Source organism: Hemibagrus wyckioides, linkage group LG29 (assembly GCF_019097595.1).
Source record: "Hemibagrus wyckioides isolate EC202008001 linkage group LG29, SWU_Hwy_1.0, whole genome shotgun sequence".
Lineage (NCBI taxonomy): Eukaryota > Metazoa > Chordata > Actinopteri > Siluriformes > Bagridae > Hemibagrus > Hemibagrus wyckioides.
The window spans coordinates 5,815,878-5,832,020 of NC_080738.1; the positions used below are offsets into that span (position 1 = coordinate 5,815,878).

General features: G+C 39.3%; 1 protein-coding gene across 4 annotated transcripts; it reads right to left on the reverse strand.

Annotated features, from left to right (window-relative positions):
* Positions 1–6,325: 6,325 nt before the first annotated feature.
* LOC131349255 (C-type lectin domain family 4 member M-like) lies at positions 6,326–12,841 on the reverse strand. 4 transcript variants are annotated; one of them, XR_009204052.1, is made up of 5 exons: positions 12,347–12,841; positions 7,999–9,372; positions 7,227–7,364; positions 7,000–7,106; positions 6,326–6,727 (listed from the first exon to the last, which is right to left on the reverse strand). XR_009204052.1 is itself a non-coding variant. In XM_058384788.1 (4 exons), exons 1-4 carry the CDS (start codon positions 12,410–12,412, stop codon positions 6,658–6,660), a joined length of 381 nt encoding a protein of 126 aa, XP_058240771.1. In that variant the 5' UTR covers positions 12,413–12,841; the 3' UTR covers positions 6,326–6,657. The 4 variants fall into 4 exon arrangements, 1 of the variants encoding a protein (XP_058240771.1); XR_009204051.1 differs by having other exon boundaries at positions 7,999–10,683; XR_009204050.1 differs by having other exon boundaries at positions 7,999–12,841.
* Between the last annotated feature and the right edge of the window lie 3,302 nt (positions 12,842–16,143).

A 16,143-nucleotide genomic window follows, 5' to 3' on the forward strand; every position in this document is an offset into this window, starting at 1 on the left:
TGTGATGGTAGGAAAACACACAGCAGCAGCAAACACAGTGTAGTCAGTATGGAACATCTGCTCCTTCTAGTCTCTCCTCCTAATGAGGAATCCCTTATCCAGAGCGACGTGCAAAAGTGCTTTGACATTGGAATACGAAAAAAATGAGCTAGTTTAGATATTTCAGGACGAGGTAGGTTTTCACCTGTCATTTGAAGACAGTTGACTAAGTCAGTGACTCTGCTGTTTGGATATCTAGGGGAAGTTCCTTCCACCACCTTGGTGCCAGAACTGTCACAACTCTTGCCCTGAGAGATGGTGAGACCAGTCGAGCAGAGCTAGAAGATAGATTGTCATAGCAAATTCACAACAATGTAGTGATTACACTAAGTTGCACTAAAGATGAACTGAACTAAATAATAATAATAATATTAATAATAATAGTTAATTTTAATTACTTGTAAATTACATTTTTTTTATCTGTTGACTAATGTTTTACAAGTAATGCGAAACAATGATTTTGAGTCATCAATAGTTAATTATATTTAACGAAACAAATTTTCTTTACAAATTTAAGATTTGCCAACTAAAAATTAATATTCTACTTGGACATTTTACAGCACTTGGTCTCCTCACTTTTTATTATTACATTTCACAGTGTATATATATACATGACTATTACTTTATCCAGTAAATAAATGCAAGCATAAAAAATCCATTTTTAATCTTTGTCCTTTGGGTTTTTTGGCATTACATACAATTTTTTACAATTACATTACGTTACAATTTTTACATACATACAAAGCATTTTTAATGATTCTTTGTTTAAGCAATTCATTTTAAGCATCTTTTAAGCATTGCATAGGAAAACACCTGAACTAAATGACTTCAAAAAATTCTGCTCGAATCATTTTACTGTTCTGTTTCACTGTTTACTGTACTTAATTCCTATAAATAACTTTTCTCACAGATCCATATTTTTTTATTGTTGCATGAATAATCATTCCAGCCCTTGTTTTCTGGATTACCCGAAATCTCAGCACAGTCCTCATCACCTTCATTATTCGGTTCCCCCTTATTCCAGTACCTGAAAAGCAAACAGTTCACTGTTCACTTACCTTCAATTCCACAAACTTAATATAAATGATCTTGGAGTTACAGAATATAGTTATTGTGATAATCTTAGCATTCAAGGTTGTATAAAATTATCAGTCAGCAGTGAACTGTTTGGTACTTCTTATATTCTGTACCATGGGAAGAGATTTGGTAATAAACTCAGATAAATACAAATCTCTTACTCAGTGGTCATTGGTGTATCATCAACCCATTTCCATACCCCCTCTTTGTCTCTGTCACTCAGACCAATCCAAGCCTCTCTGTTGCCCAGATGTGTCATGATGGTCTCCTGAGATTAAGAGAACAATATATAATATTAAATTCTCTCTCTATGAACTGTATATGAATGCAGAAACTCAGTTCTCTCTCTCTCTCTCTCTCTCTCTCTCTCTCTCTGTCACCTGTTCATCTTGGTTGTTTATGATCACCAGGTCTGCTTCTCTCCCTCTGCAGTTCTGTCTGCTCTCAGCCCAGGTCTTCTCTTCATTAGAGATGTAGTAAACACTGGAGCTGAAATATATCCATCCTGGATCCAGACCATTTCAATAAAAAATGGAAAAGAAAAAAATAGTAACGTCAGATACAGTCAGTCTGGCTTATTAAAATATATTGTTGCACTTTTTTAATTATTACTTGACAGTGATTCTACAGAGAATATGTGACAGTTTTGGAGTAGTAAGTATAACTCACCCAGTTTAGAAAGTTTCTGTAGTTCTTCTTTGTCCCTCTCTAACTTCTCTCTCTCTGTACTCAGGTTGTTGTATTTGACACACAGCACTATGATGGCAGTCAGCAGCAGAACACACAGCAGCAGCAAAAACACTGCAGTCAGTTTGCTCCTTTTAGTCTCTCTTCCTAATGGTGAGCAAAGACATAATTATAGTGACATAATTATAATTTGCAAACTCACAGTAATTTCACAGAAACACTAAATACCTCTAAAAATGAAAAATAAAATAATTATATGATATATTAAAATGTTGGAGTTTTAATAATTTCTCCAATAGCCTATAATGTCCGAAGCCATATTACAAGTCAAAAGCATGTGTTAATTTGTTAATAAATGTGGTGCTGGGGGTGTTGGAGTGTGGTCTAGTACTGCTTGTGAACGCACATCTGCACATCTGTTTGGAATTAACCTGGTACTATTAATACATTCTGCATCTTAGAATGAAGCAAGCTGAATGCAGCATCTCCCACAGCTAAAAGGTGTGTTTGTGTTGCTGAGGTTTTAGTTGATGATTCCTTTAAAAAAAGAAGAGAATTGATCTGTTTCCTACAAATTAAAAAGTCTAAACTTACCATCTTCAAAGAACAGTCAAAAATAGAAAAGCGGAAGTCTTTCTTCCATGGGAAGTGTTAATTAGGTCATAAAAATATTTTGTGCTTCTCAACTCTGAACTGAAATGTTAAAAATATTCAAATAAAATGCACCTAGTAGCCACTTTATTGACTGTTAATCACAAAGCTGCTGTTTATTCTTTGTCCAGCTGTGAGTTACATGAAACAATTACTGTCAGGAACTGCTGGACTGTTCCCCGCCTGGGCTGAGGAGGGCGCTGACAGGTTTACCCGAGAAGCCTGCTTGTTCGTGTGTCGTTCGTGTGATTACCTGTCCTATTGTTCTCTCCCCTGATTGCCTCACCTGTACCCAGTTTACCCTAATGTCTAGCCCTATAAATAGGGATCCTTTTGTGCATGTCTTTGTCCGATTTGTTTATCGGTCATTCGTTCCGTGGTTCCAGTCCGTCTATGCTCCTGAGTTGATCTTGCCACCTGTTCCATCTTTATTTCCTTTTTTTTTAAACCACACCATGTCTCGTATCCTGTTCGTCTTCCCATGTCATGTCTTCATGTGAATAAAAGCAGCGCTTCGCTGAATCCTATGTCTGGGTCTGCGTTCAGCCGCGTGCTAGCGTCGGCATGCGCACCACGGACGGCCTGGGTTCGTGCCCCTCCTAGGGCGAGGATCCTGGCCGTGACAATTACTTGTTATTTTTGAATGTCTATGTTTGACTCAAAATTTATTTCATTCCTACTAATGAACATTATTTAACAGTAAAATATAACAGTTAATGTCGTGATGGTGGGAGGTGGCCAAATGCAATCTGGAGCTACTGTTACTATCTTCTATTATACCACAATAATTTGTCAACCATTACAATTTTTATTAATACTAACTATAATCTTTTAAACATTGATAGTTACATTTAATGTCATGAAACATCAGTGCTATTACGTATTTTACAGCAACTTTTCAGTTTTAAACAAATGTTGGGTATAAAGTTATAACAAGCAACTAAATGTACACCTGTAAACTATTCTGACACTAGGAAGAATGTGTGTGTGTTTTGTACCTGATTTCACAGGATCCCGGTTGCTTCTGATCCTGAGAGTTTCCAATTTGTCATCATTCATATAAATGTCTGCATCTAACTGAGTGAGCATGCCATGACTCATCTCCATTCTGCACTTGTCAGTCCCGATCTTGTACTAAACACCTTTTACAAATTCAGCTTTAATTTAAAACTGTATCAGTCATGACTGCTGTCTAGGTCTATGTTTTGGTCTCAATCTACTGTAGAAGTGTGTGTGTCTAACTTCCAGAGGAACTTACTGGTAACTTGTAACAGAGGAAGTTATAGAAGAAATGTAGGTCACGACTACATCATTCCTTGTTGCCTGCATTTTGTGCCTTAATTTGGTCTCTTGCTACAGTCAGGTTTTTGTAACTGGACTGTAACTGGTCACTCTCTATACTCAGGCTGTATTATCTGGTCTGTAACTGGTCTCTCTCTAAGTCAGGTTGTTGTAACTAATTTGTACCTGCTTCTCCAGGAGAACAGTGTCTTCTCCAGCGCAACCCAAAGATTTGCGTTAGGGTTAAGGTCGGGACTCTGTGGTGGCCAATCTATGTGTGAAAATGTCCTGAACCACTCGTATATAATTTGAGCCCGATCAATCCTGTCTTTGTTATTTGGTATATGCATGCGCCATCAGGGAAGGGAAAAAAAAATCCTATTATAGAAAATCCTGGTCATTCAGTATATTCAGGTAGTCAGCTGACTTCATTTATTGGGCGCATAACCTGACCAGAACCTAGATGTGACCAAGTGAAAAAACTCCAGATCATAACACTACCCTACAGGCCTAAATGGTAAGCACTAGGCCTGAGGGAACATGAAAAATCACTGATTTATTTATTTATTTAGATTAGCCTCATTGATGCTCATGAAATGCTCTCTGATTTCAAAAATCAAAGTTTAAATGATCTTCAGGAAAAGTATTGATTAAGTCACAAAGATTTACTCTACTTAGCTCTCAAGTCTAAATAGAAATGTTGAATATACAAATAAATATTGATCTGATATTGATCTCATAAAATTATCTTGATAAATACTTGAAATATTTATTACATCAGCATATTGTTGTACAATGTATGTATGGTGGATAAATGTGTTTGTGTGTGTGTGAGAGAGATAGAGAGAGAGAGAGAGAGAGAGAGAGAGACTTATGGAGGAAGTAACAGCCATACCATTCTATTTTGCCTGCATTGTCACTAGGTTCATGTCTCTGTATTTGCTGGTCTCTTAGGTGTTTTGAGCTACACTGTCATTTTGATGCAGTTAAAATTGATTAAATTGCCAGAATAATGTTAAGTAAGGAATAAAACAATTGAATCCGTTCTTAATTAATTTATAAATAGTTCAGTATATTGTTCTAATATTATGCTTTATGATACACTTTCCTTTCACAGATACAAGGCAGTTACAAGAACTAAGCAGAGAGGAATTAATGGTATTACACTCAAACTTTATTCTTTTTCTGTTCAGGTGTTTCTTTCTCTGTGAACTGGTAGCATCAAAAAAATAATTAGAAAAAGAGAGGATAGAGAAGAAAACCAAAAGAAGGGCAGATTGTCCTTGAGTAACCTGAGTAATTTTGTCATCACAGAACAAAATGATTGATCAGATTAAACTACATTTACATTCATACTTACACATCACTCCTGTAAATTCTGTAGCATTTCCTGAAACAAACTTAAATGGGGAAAATAGGCAAAAAGCAGGGAATGCACAGATCTACACAGATAACAATGTAAATTCAATTTGCAGTTTTTCATTAGTTAAAGACTGTCTTCTTTGAATCTCCTTTCATTTCAAATAATGCCCACACGCCTATAATCACATAAAGGCATGCCTCATTCAACATAGCTCTCTTAGCTTGGACCAGTAGCACACACTCTGCTTTAGAAGTTTTCTTTTTAATTTCTTTTTGAACTGAAGCCCTTGTACATTTTGTTGTATGTAAGCATCTTCATCTATAGTTCATTGTTTTGACTTTAACTTGTGTTATTTAACATAATATTTTTTATTCACAAACTTTGATTCATATCCATTAGTTTTACACAGTAAGCTGAAGTTCCCGGATCTCTAAATGCATCATGCACTTCCCCTTCTGACCCGCCAGAGAGAACCCTCGCCAGAGGGAACCCGTGTTTTTTGGATTTATTGCCATTTTTACTGACTGCGTTGTTGCCTGCTGTTTTGGACTATTTTCTGGTTTTCTATTAAAATTCCTCACACACATTTCTGAGGTTTGGATTTCGAATGTAACTAAGATTGTACTATTTCTGTTTTTATTAGGACTGTGATGGTGTCACCCATTAGATTTTCATTGTGATTCTGCCTGTGATACCTGAAGACAGCCAGGATTCTCCACAAGCACTGCATTTAGAGGCTTCACACAGAGCAATTATCCTAGAAGAAGCCATAGTGATGGATCATGTCAAATCTTCCACGTGACTTTTTGGACTGTTAAATGCACTAAATTTAGATCTCTCAACAACTAAAGAACATTTTTAATTTCATTCCATTTTTTTTTTTTATATTTTATTTAGATATGAATCCCTGAAACCAAAACTACACTCGCTTAAAAACCTTCTGCTGATGTAGAATTCAGTGCTGTGTGAAATTGTGTTAAGCTTGTAATTGCACATTACAATTGTTTTGTAATGTGATACAATGATTTTGAGTCATCAATACTTAATTATACTTGATGAAACAAATTTTCTTTACAATTTTACGGCAATCAGTTTCCTCACTTTTGGTAAACTTCTAAGTAAAGTTAACTTATTACATTTTACAGTGTAATAATGATATAAGGCTATTACATTATCCAGTAATTAAATGCAAGCAGAAAAGAATAAAAAATTTTTTATGGGGTTGGCATTACATACACATACACACAAAACCTGAATTAAACTACTCCAAAAAATATGTCTATTACATGATCCAGTAATTAAATGCAAGCACAAAAGAATAAAAATCTATTTTTAAAATCTTTGTACTTTTTAATCTTTAGGCATTACAAGCAATAAAAGCATCTTTAAGCATTCGTTTGTAAGCATTGCTAAGAAAAAACCCCAAACTGAACCACTCCAAAATTTTAGCTTGATTTGTGAATATCATTTTACTGTTCTGTTCCACTGTTTAATCATAATAACTTCTCACAGATCCATAATAACTTTGTCAAACATTGAAGGACATTCCAGCCCTTTTTTCACAGATTACCCAAAATCACTGCACAGTCCTCATCACCAACATTATTCGGTTCCCCACTTTCCCAAGAGCTGTAAAGCAGAGGTTTAAAAACAGATCATTGTTCAGTAACGTTAAATTCCACACATTTAATTAAAATTCACTTGTGTTTACTGAGATCCTTAACATCCATAGCAATAATATATTTATTGTTGTCATGAGAATATAAAAGTGAATGACATTATCTTAACATATAGTTCAAGGTTGTAGAAAATCAGTCAGCAGTGAAGTGTCTGATACTTCTAATGATCTGTACAATGGGAAGAGATTTGGGAATTAACACAGATAAATATAAGTCTCTTACTCGGTGATCAATGGAGTACCATCCACCCATTTCCACACACCCTCTCTGTCTCTGTCACTCAGACCAATCCAAGCCTCTCTGTTGCCCAGATGTGTTGTGAGAAACTCCTGGGATTAAGAGAACAATATACAACTTTAAATTATTTCTCTCTCTATGAATTGTCTATCTATAGCAGCACAATATGAAAGAAAAACTCAGTTCTCTCTCTCTCTCTCTCTCTCTCTCACCTGTTCCTCTTTGGTGTTTATGATCACCAGATCTGCTTCTCTCCCTATGCAGTCCTGTCTGCTCTCAGTCCAGGTCTTACCTTCATTAGAGATGTAGTAAATACTTGGGCTGAAATATATCCATCCTAGATACAGACCCTTTAAATAAAAATGGTGAAGAAAAAAAAAATTGTTATGTCTCAAAGTTAAAAATATACTACAGTCAGTTTGGTTACAGTCATTGGCCACTCTGTTAGGAACAACAAACTTTCATTTATAATTTGGATTGCAATTATCCTATCAGTCAATCATGTGGCGCCAGCTAATCATTTGTTAGAGTTTAATAGTTGTTTTTTTTATTATTAACAATTCTACACTTTTGATTTGACTTCTCTATCACTCCAGAGTATTTTCATAATATCATATTATCATACATAAGACTAAATTACCAAACACGTTAGGAGAATCCTAATTTTCATTACATTACATTAAGTACATTATCATTCAGTACATTAAAATGTACTGTTATTCTGGGTAGAAAGGATAAATATTTTCCCATATTAATTATTGTTTATTAATATCTATTGTTGCTCTTCATCTTTAATAACACTGTAATAATATTTCTTGAATATTATAAGAAAGTTATTATTCTGTCCAGATGGTGAAACCTAGACCAGATTACAAAGCGTGTCAGAAAAAACAAGAATCCTTCACTGTTTAAAATATCAGGGAGTGTACAAAATCTCCATGGCTCTTATTATTAAGGTCCTGTATTATGGTAAGCATTTCTCACCCAGTTTAGAAAACCTCTGGAGTTCTTCTTTATCCCTCTGTAACTTCTCTCTCTTTAGTTACGGTGTTGTATCTGGTCTGTAACTGGTCTCTCTCTTTAGTCAGGGTGTTGTAACTGGACTGTAACTGGTCCCTCTCTTTAGTCAGGTTGTTGTAAATAGTCTGTAACTGGTCTCTCTCTATAGTCAAGTTGTTGTAACTAGTCTGTAGCTGGTCTCTTACTTTAGTCAGGTTGTTGTAACTGGACTGTAGCTGGTCTCTCTCTTTAGTCAGATTCTAGTTACTGGTCTGTAACTGGTCTCTCTCTAAAGTGAAATTGTTGTAACTAGTCTGTAACTGGTCTCTCTCTTTAGTCAGGGTGTTGTAACTGGTCTGTAACTGGTCTCTCTCTATAGTCAAGTTGTTGTAACTAGTCTGTAGCTGGTCTCTTACTTTAGTCAGGGTGTTGTAACTGGACTGTAGCTGGTCTTTCTCTTTAGTCAGATTCTAGTTACTGGTCTGTAACTGGTCTCTCTGTCGGAGAAAAAATAATATACCCAGCTTTGAATTATATACCTAGCTTTAAAAGTAGCTTAAGTAATAATGTACTCAATGCTCTAAGCTCTGACTTAGCAATATTCTGCCTAAGAGTAGTGTGTATCTATCGAGAATTATTTAGCCATTGATTAAGTAGTTAACTTTGATTAATAATAGCTATTATAATCAGATATAGCCTCATAGTCTTTATAATAATCATGCAGAATTATTAATGGCAGCATGCTAGCGTAATAACCACACTGGGACTGAAGAAAGAGAAAAGAGGAGAGATTTATTGGAACGTTAGGAGTTACAACTCAGTCAGCCAGCCTATCCAATGGGATCAGTGGGACCGGGGGGTCAGTTGTAGAAGACGGAATCTCGGGATCCTGAGGAGAAGTTGGAGAGTAATCAGTGGGAGAAGTTGGGGGCGAATAGTCAGGAGAAGACTGAGGAATATCATGAACACTGTAAGGCATAGGCACAAATTCAGGAGAAAGTTGGGGAATGTCAGGGGAATTAGGAGATGAAGCAGTGTCAGAGGAAGAATCATTAGAGGAGATCTCAACAGGGAAATCCTCAGTCTGGACGCCTTGAGAGGTGGTCCGTGTCCAATGCCAGTAGAAGGTCTGCGTAGACTGATCACAGGTTGTGGGGTGAAATTGGGTGCTCTGATCAAGACAGACGGTATCTCTCACGATATGGTGAGTGAGGTAAGGAGACTCAGGAATAGAGGATTCAGATAGGTGCTCCAGGAAACCAGTAAGTTCAATGGCCAGACAGGATAGCTGATACTGGCGATAGCGTCGCAGAGCACCCCTGGGACTTCTCCGGAAGATAGCGCGGTGGGCTGACTGAGCTGGAAGGAAAAATGGGAAATGGGGAGAGATGAGTGAAGATGAGTGAAGTGCATATTGCGTGACTATGTAGTCAGCAAAAGAGAGCGTGTACTAAGGCAAAAGGAACACAGTGTGGGAAGTAGGCCAGGTCACTGTGACATGACAGTGATAGGCAGGTAGAGGAGACAATAGCATTAGAATACTAGCAACCAACAGTGATGAAAAGAGAAAAGGATATGAGGCAGCTTAATGGCACAGCTTATTTTAAAAATAGTAAATAAAACTTAGATCAAGTAGGTAGAGGAAAAAGTCATCATGACATAGAGGAAAAGAGCAAGGTACTTACACATTGTTGTGGAGGGCAACGCGCGAGGTCAGGATGAGCCGAGGAAGCACCTTTAAGAGGTGACGGTCAAATGAAGTCAATAAGGAAGTGGCACCTATAAGGAAGCGCCAATTTTTTCTAAAAATTGTTGACTTAGCCTAAAAATAAGGGGAACTGGGGAGGAGGAAAATTGACGTCATCAAGGGGAGGATGGTATCAATTTAGGGGCGGTATCGGGACAAATGCGAAAGTAATGGGAACTGGGAAAACGTATGTAAACTAAGGAAGGAGGGACTAAAGTAGCCATACACTGAATATAATGGGAAATTGCTGGAAATATTTAAATTAGAGAAAAGGAGGCACCCCGGGGCGCCTGGGGTATAAGTAGAGGGGACTTTTTCGGGGTTTGAGAGACCAGCTGCTCTCTTCAGATATGCATGTTGTTGACTGCATGGCTGAATAAAGAAACCTGCTTCTTCTCATCTGTTGACTGAGATCTCTTTTATTTCGGCTGTTTTATAGATTGTGGAGGTCATTGGGAAAGCTAAGAGAAATAGATACAAACAAAAATTCCACCCTGTGATATGTCCACTCGGAGGGGGCTCTGAGTTCCGACATCTCTCTAAAGTGAAATTGTTGTAACTAGTCTGTAACTGGTCTCTCTCTTTAGTCAGGGTGTTGTAACTGGTCTGTAACTGGTCTCTCTCTATAGTCAAGTTGTTGTAACTGGACTGTAGCTGGTCTCTCTCTTTAGTCAGATTCTAGTTACTGGTCTGTAACTGGTCTCTCTCTTTAGTCAGGGTGTTGTAACTGGACTGTAGCTGGTCTCTCTCTTTAGTCAGGTTGTTGTAACTGGTCTGTAACTGGTCTCTCTCTATAGTCAAATTGTTGTGACTGGTCTCCAGATTGGCTTTTTCTCCACTAAGGTTGTCGAATTTGATCAGCTGCAGCAAACACACTGCAGTCAGTCTGTAACTTTTCCTCCCTGCAGGGTTGATTCCTGAAACTTCAGAGAAATTAAGTAATGTAATCATGTTTAAATTTTGAATCTTCTGTCTCTCAACATAATCCCAGACAGACTTGATGATGTTGAGATCAGGCCTCTGTAGAGGGCCAAACCATCACTTCCAGGACTCCTTGTTGTTCTCTATGCTGAAGATATTTCTAAATGGCTTTGGCTGGATGTTTGGGTTTGTTTTCCTGCTACAGCCAAATATTTCAAATTTTTGAACTCATGAGTCCAGAGCACCTTCTACAATTTTCCTGCACCCCGGCTCCAATGTTTTCATGCATAGTTGAGTTGCTTAACCTTGCTTCCATGATGGAGGTTTGGCTGCAATTCTTCTATGAAGACCACTTCCATACTTCTCCAAACAAAACATGCTGTAATTTTTTCCCATTTATAGTTACATTTACTTGTTGTTAGAAGTTGTGGAACATCTAAGATAAGCATCTAAGATACTCTGTTCCCTTGATCCCTTACATTATATTTACAAGAGATATAAAGACTTGTTTCCTCACAAGCTTGTATGAAACCTTGTAAAAAATTTTGACACATAAGCACTATCACTAATGCTGAGAGTATCAGACACTGTCTTCAGCTACACCAGGCATATGATGTATGCTTTGATATACCTACAAGAAATGCAGTTCATAAGAGTGTATTCAAATCATACTGTAGCCTCAGAGGGAACAGCCCCAGCAGGCTCAGCTGTGACTTACACTAGCTGCTCAAAAACACCAGGGTCACTCTGTCTCTCAGGACAGGCATAGACAAGATGGCTTATTTTACTGCATTTAAATCTATTCATGTCTGAATCAGAAGATACAAGGATGAACACCATCATCACTGAACTTAAACACAGTGTTTAGCTCTTCTAAACCTTCTTTAAAAATAATAAAGTTCAATCTCCAAAAAGATACCAAATGTTTAACAAGTGGGGACTAGATGCCAATCAATTTCACATGCTCTAGAGAGTCAAGAGAGAGAGAGTAAGAGAAAGAGACAGACAGACAGAGAGACAGACAGAGATAGGTAAAGATACCACTATTAATGCTAGCGCTATTCTTTTTTTCCCCAGAGCTTGAACTCTTCAACACATCAATTAGAAACATGCAGAAAATGGTAGATTAATACACATTGTTCTGTGTCCATATAATTTTTGGACCTTGTCTGTGTAAGAGTTTACAACTGTAGCACAAGAATTTCACTGTAAATAGATGTTGAAAGCACTGTTTATGCACATGATAAACTTGAAACATGATGGCTACACTGGAGTAAAATTAAATTTTTGTAGTTGCAGATCAAGATCAGATACAGACATAAAGTACATCTAATCATGCCGTATTTAACTGTACCATTTTTGTATTGTATTATTTACTATGTATAATGACCTTTATAGAATTGTGTAAAAAGACAGCTATTTGCTCCTGGTGTTAATGCTCTGGAATCTAGTTAGTCATTTGCTAGGTGTGTGTGTGTATGTGTGTGTGTGTGTGTGTTTGATGGTTGCTTTCAGTTCAAAACACATACTGTTGTTTTAAAATATAAAACAAATACATTAAGTTTAATTTGACATTTTTTTTAATGGATGGTTATATTTCACACAAGTCAATTTAGTAAAGCAGATCAGTACATACAGATATAGCTGAGGGTGAATGTATTTTACCTGAGCTCTCAGACTGCTTGAAGCTTCTGGCCCTCTGGGTCTGCAAATTGTCCTCAACGTTTTCATGTGATTGGCTTGTTATCACTCGAATTAGCTCTATTATTGGCTGCTTCTGCATTTGCATAAATCTCCTCACTCATCTCCATTGTTCTCTTTACAGTAATCCTGATCTTTCAGTGCTGCAGGTATCAGTCCTTATAGACTAAATTTACCAGTATATAATTGTCTAAAACTACATTCCCAGTGACTGTCTGAAGGAACACTGTCTGAAGGACTGTACATGTTGATGCTTTAAAAGAACCCTATTTCCTCTTTTTTTACACATGAAACAGGGAGTAAGTGTGATCAAAGTGGGGGTGAAACTGACACTCCAAGAATACATTTAGAGCAGGAAGGCTTTAATGCAGAAGTGGCATTTGTCCTTACATAATCATGAAATTAATGAGAGCTATACTCTAGGATACAGGGTTACCACATGCTCATCCTGGGTCCATGTGGGTTCACACCAAGCTCTCTCTGTGTGTGTGTGTGTGTGTGCATGTAACTTACAGAGGAAGTAACAGTGAAAATGTTATTCAAGGCCATGTTATTCTATTTTGTCAGCACTTTCAGCAGTTCATGTCTCTGTATTTGCTGAGCTCTTTGGTGGAGTGCTGTATCATTTTATATATCTACAAATGCAGTTCAAAAGAGTGTATAAACAGGATCACAGTCCAGACTTAAATTGAAAAGATTTAAATGTTAATGAGCCGAGGAGCTTCATGGCTCTCGCAGAAATCAGACATGCACCTGACTGTTTGCACAAGTGTGAAAACATATATCTGTCTGCAGGATCCTTAACCAATGAGAGTCTTAATTAATCCAAAAATTTCAGTTCAGTTATTTCTTACCCAGTGGTCAGTGGTGTGTCATCTAACCACCTCCACACTCCTTCGGTTTCTCTGTCATTCAGATCAATAGAAGCTTTTTTTTTGATCGACAGCAATTTACTGGTCAACTCCTGTATGGGTTGTAGTAAAAAATAAGAATAAATAAGAGCCTCTTTCTCTCTGTGTCTTCCACTTTTCCTCTTTGTTGTTGATGATCACCAGGTCTGCATCTCTCCGTCTGCAGTCCTGTCTTCTCTCTTTTGTTCATAAGAGGTGTAGTAAATAATGGAGCTAAAAATATCCATCCTGGATCCAGACCATTTCAAGTAAAAAATTGTGATTTTTTTTGTTTGTTTGTTTTTTTCAGGTTCCCTCCAACCACCAGAGGTTGTAATCACAATTCTCTGAATTGTTTGTTAGCCAGTAAGAATATTTTATCAACAGTTCTGCACTTTTGATCTCACTCCAGAGTATTAGAATAAGATCTTTAATATTCTGTCTGTCACATCACCTCCGAGGGCTGGTCATGAGAGGGAGCCCTCGCCTGAATTTTAATCCACTTCCATTTTACTACAAAACATGTTAGAAAAAACATCTTATAATGAAACTATTATGTAACTAAATTATTAAAGTATTTAACAGTGATTCTTTAGAGAATATGTGACACCTGTGCAGTATTATGAATTACGTACCCAGTTTAGAAAGCCTCTGGAATTCCTCCTACTCCCTCTGTAAATTCTCTTTCTCTATATGGTCAGGGTTAGGTTATCGTAACTGTATTGTAGCTGGTTGTTTTCGGTGTTCAGGATTTCGAACTTGATCCACAGCACTGTGATGACAGTCAGCAGCACACACATTGCAGTGATGCAGAATGAAAAACTGATACATGCATTTTGCAGGTCAGTGTTTAGCTGACTATATTTATATGCATTATTTAACAATAAACATAACTATGATTTATAATGTGATGGTGCATTGCAAAGTTGTAGAGTTGCTGTTGCTGTTCCAGAGGTGATGATTTTTAATACAGGCATGATAATTCAATAATAGTTAATGTCACTGAACATCCCTTCAGGCCGGGCATAGCCCGAAAGAGCGACTTAGGCCCGTCTTCCTGTAGGCCCACCACCCGCAGAAAGGAGCATAAGGGGCTGGTGCAATGTGTTTTGGGTAGCAGTCATGGGCAGGGGCCTAGACGACCCAAACCCTGGTTAAAGAATCTGGCTCTTGGGACATGGAATGTCACTTCACTGGGGGGGAAGGAGCCTGAACTGGTGGCTGAGCTGTACCGGCTAGAGATAGTCGTGCTCGCCTCCACGCAGGGCCTGGGCTCTGGAACCCAACTGCTTGAGAGAGGTTGGACCCTCTACTACTCTGGAGTACCTCATGGTGAGAGGCGGCGGGCTGGGGTGAGCTTGCTTATAGCCCCCGAGCTCAGCCGCCATGTGTTGGAGTTTTCCCCAGTAAATGAGAGGGCGGTGTCCCTGCGCCTTCGGGTGGGGGATAGGGGCCTCACTGTTGTTTCAGCTTATGGGACGAACAGCAGTGTGGAGTACCCAACCTTCTTGGAGACCCTATGAGGGGTGCTGGAAGGTGCTCCGACTGGGGACTCCATAGTTATACTGGGGGACTTCAACGCCCATGTGGGTAATGACAGTGTTACCTGGAGGGGCATGATTGGGAGGAATGGCCCCCCTGATCTGAACTCAAGTGGTGTTCTGTTATTGGACTTCTGTGCTAGTCACAGTCTGTCCATAACGAACACCATGTTCAAGCATACGGGTGCCCATCAGTACACATGGTACCAGGACACCTTAGGCTGGAGGTCAATGATCGACTTTGTGGTCATGTCATCTGACCTTCGGCCATATGTCTTGGACACTAGGGTGAAGAGAGGGGCTGAGCTGTCAACTGATCACCACCTGGTGGTGAGTTGGATCCGCTTGCAGAGGAGGATGCCGGACAGACTTGGCAGACCCAAACATATTGTGGGGGTCTGTTGGGAATGTCTGGCTGAACCCTCTGTTAGGGAGGTCTTCAACTCCCACCTCCGGGAGAGTTTCGACAAGATTCCGAGGGAGGTTGGGGACATTGAGTCTGAGTGGACCATGTTCTCCTCCTCCATTGTTGACGCAGCTACCAGGAGCTGTGGCTGTGAGGTCTCTGGTGCCTGTCGTGGCGGCAATCCCCAAACCCAGTGGTGGCCACTGGAAGTAAGGGATGCTGTCAAGCTGAAGAAAGAGTCCTATCGAGCCTGGTTGGCTAGTGGGACTCTGGAGGCAGCTGATGAGTACTGGCAGGCCAGGCGAGCTGCAGCCCGGGTGGTTGTGGAAGCAAAAACTCGGGTCTGGGAGGAGTTCGGGGAGGCCATGGAGAAGGACTATCGGTCGGCCTCGGGGAAATTCTGGCAGACCGTCCGGCGCCTCAGAATGGGTAAGCAGCTCTCTGCCAGCACCGTGTATGGTGCTGGTGGAGAGTTGCTGACCTTGACTGGGGATATTGTCAGAAGGTGGAAGGAATACTTCGAGGATCTCCTCAATCCTACTGACACACCTTCCGTAGAGGAAGCAGAGGCTGAGGACTCAGAGGTAGATTCATCCATTACCCAAGCTGAAGTCACTGAGGTAGTCCAGCAGCTCCTTGGTGGCAAGGCGCTGGGAGTGGATGAGATTCGCCCTGAGTATCTTAAGTCTCTGGATGTTGTGGGGCTGTCTTGGCTGACACGTCTCTGCAACATAGCGTGGCAGTCAGGGACAGTGCCTCTGGACTGGGCAACCGGGGTGGTGGTCCCTCTTTTTAAGAAGGGGGATCGGAGGGTGTGTTCCAACTATATGGGGATCACACTCCTAAGCCTCCCAGGGAAAGTCTATTCCAGGGTACTGGAGAGGAGAGTCCATCCTTTAGTCGAACCACGGATTCAGGAGGAAC

What these genes read in the sequence shown, in the direction of transcription:
- LOC131349255 (XM_058384788.1), bottom strand. Translation starts at nt 12,412, where the DNA reads ATGAAAACGTTGAGGACAATTTGCAGACCCAGAGGGCCAGAAGCTTCA. An exon ending in TAAACACCAAAGAGGAACAG is followed by an intron (nt 7,107 to 7,226) that starts GTGAGAGAGAGA and finishes TCTTAATCCCAG; the next exon opens with GAGTTTCTCACAACACATCT. An exon ending in GGTACTCCATTGATCACCGA is followed by an intron (nt 6,728 to 6,999) that starts GTAAGAGACTTA and finishes TCTGCTTTACAG; the next exon opens with CTCTTGGGAAAGTGGGGAAC.